At 43.4% G+C, this 4,311-nt stretch overlaps 2 protein-coding genes across 2 annotated transcripts; both read right to left on the bottom strand.

Moving 5' to 3' along the window:
• Positions 1–617: 617 nt before the first annotated feature.
• LOC140183584 (uncharacterized) lies at positions 618–1,310 on the bottom strand. Its single transcript, XM_072232042.1, has one exon. The coding sequence runs from the start codon at positions 1,308–1,310 to the stop codon at positions 618–620; it is 693 nt and encodes a 230-aa protein (XP_072088143.1).
• Positions 1,311–1,340: 30 nt separating this feature from the next.
• LOC140183586 (uncharacterized) lies at positions 1,341–4,052 on the bottom strand. The gene is made up of 3 exons (XM_072232043.1): positions 3,969–4,052; positions 3,326–3,894; positions 1,341–1,599 (listed from the first exon to the last, which is right to left on the bottom strand). Exons 1-3 carry the CDS (start codon positions 4,050–4,052, stop codon positions 1,341–1,343), a joined length of 912 nt encoding a protein of 303 aa, XP_072088144.1.
• Between the last annotated feature and the right edge of the window lie 259 nt (positions 4,053–4,311).

Consider the following 4,311-nt stretch of genomic DNA (forward strand, 5'->3'; position numbering starts at 1 on the left):
AGTGAGAGCTTCTCTCTCTAGAAACTACTTCTAAACTAATCCTAATGAGTGTGAATGAACTAATCTCCCTTTGCTCTTCAATCCTTGGCTTTAAATAGCATCTTTGGTGCCAAAGTTGGTTGGGATTGGGCCCCACAACCCTTGAGAATTTGTTGGTCACGTTTTCATTAAAAAATCATAAACCAGCACCGACGCGTACGCGCACAGCACGCGTACGCGTCCATGGGGTGAGTCGCAAGGTGCGCGCAAGCGCCAGGTGCGCGCGCGCGTCCACGGGCGAGTTCAACTTCTTTGAATTTTCATGATTTCTCCACTTTGCATGCTTTCATTCTTCACTCCTTTGATCCATTCCTAGCCTTTTCAATCTGAAATCACTAACAAACATATCAAGGCATCTAATGGAATCAAGGAGAATTAGGTTTAGCTATTTTAAGTCCTAAAAAGCATGTTTTCACATCTAAGCACAAATAAGGAGACAATCACAAAACTATGCTAATTCAATGGATAAATGTGGGTAAAAGGTGATAAAATCTCTTAAAATCAATACAAGATAAACCGTCAAAATGGGGTTTATCAGTCACTAGTAAATCAAACAACATAGAACGAATCCTACCCATCTATGACTGTATCCCTTGGCGACCTCCGACCTGTGGGCAGCTCCAACGAGTGTGTCTGGGTTGCCGACATAAACCGCATCTCTTAGGCTGGTTTGAATCTGCCTCGTCCATATTTGTCCGTATCCGAGTAGACCTGGGACGATCCTCCCTTGCACGCCTCTTGTTCGGATCCGGTATCACTGTCGGCCCATCATATGGTGGCCAGAAATCCTCTGGGATTGGAGGTCTGAATCCCATCTGATAAACATTAAAAATGTTGCTGAGTCGATAGACAGGGTGTACGTAGGAGTGCCAAGTGATTCGTGAGTAGGCACAGCATGCAAGTGCGTGCGGATAAGGGAAATGAAGTGCCTGGAAGTATCCGCAATCACATGTCTGAGATCCGAGTGAGACCCTGTAGCTACCCAGGGAGAAAGAACTAGTAGGAGTGGTCTCTACGACCGGGTACTCGGAGTTATCCCTGTCGTACAAAGTAACTGTGAAGCACCTTACCGTCTTCAAATTGGCCTCGATACATTTAACTAGGTGTTGACTGAATTGTTGTTCGGTACCCAGCTGGGCCTCGGCTTCTCTCCCCTTGCGTACAAAAAGTTTGGCCAACTGATCATACGTTGCTTTCACCAAAGAGCATACAGGAAGGTTCCTCACACCCTTGAGGATTGAATTCACACACTCAGAAATATTCGTCGTCATGTGACCAAATCTCCAGCCCTCATCGCAATACTATGTCCACAATGAATACTCAATCCGGTTTTTCCAATCACACATCGCCGGATCTTCCGAGCGAAGAATATCAAACCAGTAATCGAACTCGACCTCGGTCTTAGCATAGGCAGCGTTCATGAGAAGCCTCCTTGCATCTTTACCGTTGAAGGTTATGGCAAAATTTGCTGCTACGTGTCGAATGTAGAAAGCCCGGTACGCAGCCGGTGGTAGCCAGCCCCCGTCGGGAGCCTCAAGCGCGGCCTTGATGCCGTTATGCCTATCAAAAATAACGAGCAGACCCGGCTGTGGTGTAACTGATGATTGGATTTTTGGCGGTTTAGAATTTCACTAATGAATTCTCGTTGTAAAGTATAGTTTCTAAACCAAACAATAATCCTTTCATACAAAAAGTTGTTTGTCACTAGTACAAACCCCTAAAATTTATAAACCGAAGTATTGAACCTCGGGTCGTTCTCCCTAGGAATTACAATAAAGTGCCTTGTTATTGGTTAGAAATGTGTTTTGGGGTTTTGGATAAGAAGCATGAAAAGTAAATGGCAATAAAAATAAACTAACAACTATAAAAGGCTCTTGGCAAGGTATGAAAATTAGAAGTCCTATCCTAGTTATCCTTCTCAATTGTGATGAGAATTGTTCATTGCTACCACTTAGTTAACCCTTACTAAATAAAGGAAAGTCAAGTGGATGAATTGACTTGAGCCACAAGTTCTAGCCAACTCCCAAGGAAAGACTAGCTTTAGTGCACTCCAAACCAATTAGCAATCTCTCCAATTATCAATCAACAAAGGAATTGGATAACTCAAGTGTTACTAATTACTCTACCTAGGCCAAGAGGAACAAAATCTATACTATAACTAGAAGAGGCATTTCAACAAACACATAAAAGGCAATAAAAGTAAACAACATAAATTGCAAGAATTAAAGAGAGATCTACCTACAAAGGCAAGAGATCAACAATAGAAAAGCAAAGAAGAACAATTATTATGAATTACCTCTTATTGAATTGAAAGAGAGTAGAAAAAACAAAAGTAGATCTACATCAAAACACAAGAACAACATAAAGGAAATTACAACAAAAGAATGAAAGAAGAATGAATGTAGCAACAAAGAATTGAGAGATAGAAGTGGAAGAAAGCAAAGATTAAAACCTAGATCTAAGAACTAAACCTAATCCTAATCCTAATCCTAGAGAGAAGTGAGAGCTTCTCTCTCTAGAAACTACTTCTAAAACTAAACTATGACTAATGGTAACTAACTTCTCCATCCCTCTTCAATCCTTGGCTTAAATAGGATCAGAAATGAGTTGGATTGGGCCCACAAGGCTTGTAAATTCGCTAGCCACGAGTTTGCATGAAGTGAATCACGTGCACCAACGGCGCGTACGCGTACAGTGCGCGTACGCATCCTTATACGTATAGCAACTATGGCAAATCTTATATTATTTTGAAGCCCCGGATGTTAGCTTTCCAACCCAACTAAAACCGCATCATTTGGACCTTTGTAGCTCAAGTTATGGTCGTTTAAGTGCGAAGAGATTGGCTTGACAGCTTTCCGATTCTTTCATTTCTTCATGAGTTCTCCAACTTTTCATGCTTTCTTTCTTCATTCCCTTGATCCAATCTTTGCCTCCTAAACCTTAAATCACTTAAAAAACATATCAAGGCATCTAATGGAATCAAGGTGAATTAAATTTATTTATTTTAAGATCTAAAAAGCATGTTTTCACTCTTAAGCACAATTAAAGGAGAATATACAAAACCATGCTAATTCATTGGGTAAATGTGAGAAAAGATCTACAAAATACTCTAAATTCAATACAAGATAAACCGTCAAATTGGGGTTTATCAATAATGTGCTGACGGAGGTGAGAGAGAAAGAATGATCACGACTCAGCATTCTCACCCTCGACTAGTGCGAATGCAACAGGGAGTATGTTGGAGTTCCCGTCCTGTGCAATCGCAACAAGTAAAGTACCCCCATACTTGCCATATAGATGGGTCCCATCAATACTCACCAACGACTTGCAATGACGAAATGCCTCGATACACGGTGGAAAACTCCAGAACAATCTGTAAAAATAAGCCTGAGATTCGTCCAGCTGTCCCCCAACTCGAACAGGGCTAGTCCGAAAAACTGCAATAGAACCAGGCATGGTCACCTGCACTCCTAACACCCACCTTGGGAGCTCGTTGTAAGACTCATCCCAGTCACCATAAATGACGGCAACAGCCTTCTGCTTCGCCATCCAGACCCTCCTGTAGGTAGGCCTAAACCCATAGTGTGAGGCAGTCGCATTTAGGAGCACCTTGATGCTGACAGATGCATCGGCTCTAACCGTTGGCATAATGAATGCCGATATCACATGATAATCCAAACTCCTGTGATTGCTGGACATAGAGCTGGCCAGACAAGTATGCGGTCCATTGTACCGTTTGACCTCCCAAATGCCCTTACGCTGCCGGAGACTCTGCCGAATCAACCATGTGCACCCATTCCCGAACTTAGAACACTTGCCAACATAACGGCGATAATCAGACTCCACTACCTTGTACTGTATACCTCGGTGGATGCTGTAAGTCTTCACACTTAACAGGCATCCTCCTTATCCTGAAATTGCTGACCAACCTGGAACTCTGTCATACCAGCTGACCCTTCTGCATCTCTAGCGCCAAATCTGACAGGCTCCCCAGGTACCCCCGCCTGCCTCATGGCATCCAGGTCCAAGGATGAAAAATATGGAGGGTACTACTGTGTGCCATAGCTAGAACCACCACCCACACCGGCAGGCTCACTCGCTCCAATATCATCGCCACTGTCATCAGCAATCATATCCGACTCGACATCATCGTCCTCTAGATCGTCAAACAATCCCTCTCCAGCCCCAACCGGTGCAGCACATTGTACAGAGGTAGGTAGAAGTTCCGCTGTTCCAATCTCGTCGCTAACACTGCCGTTGAGATCAACAGCG

Source organism: Arachis hypogaea, chromosome 3, assembly GCF_003086295.3.
Source record: "Arachis hypogaea cultivar Tifrunner chromosome 3, arahy.Tifrunner.gnm2.J5K5, whole genome shotgun sequence".
Taxonomy (NCBI): Eukaryota; Viridiplantae; Streptophyta; class Magnoliopsida; order Fabales; family Fabaceae; genus Arachis; species Arachis hypogaea.

Bases quoted from the DNA above. Each gene is read 5' to 3' on its own strand.
- LOC140183584 (XM_072232042.1), bottom strand. From the start codon at position 1,310: ATGACGACGAATATTTCTGAGTGTGTGAATTCAATCCTCAAGGGTGTG.
- LOC140183586 (XM_072232043.1), bottom strand. From the start codon at position 4,052: ATGAGGCAGGCGGGGGTACCTGGGGAGCCTGTCAGATTTGGCGCTAGA. The intron at 3,895-3,968 runs GTTGGTCAGCAA...CGAGGTATACAG, and splicing joins CTGGTATGACAGAGTTCCAG to TACAAGGTAGTGGAGTCTGA. The intron at 1,600-3,325 runs GTATGGGGGTAC...TATTTTTGATAG, and splicing joins GGGACCCATCTATATGGCAA to GCATAACGGCATCAAGGCCG.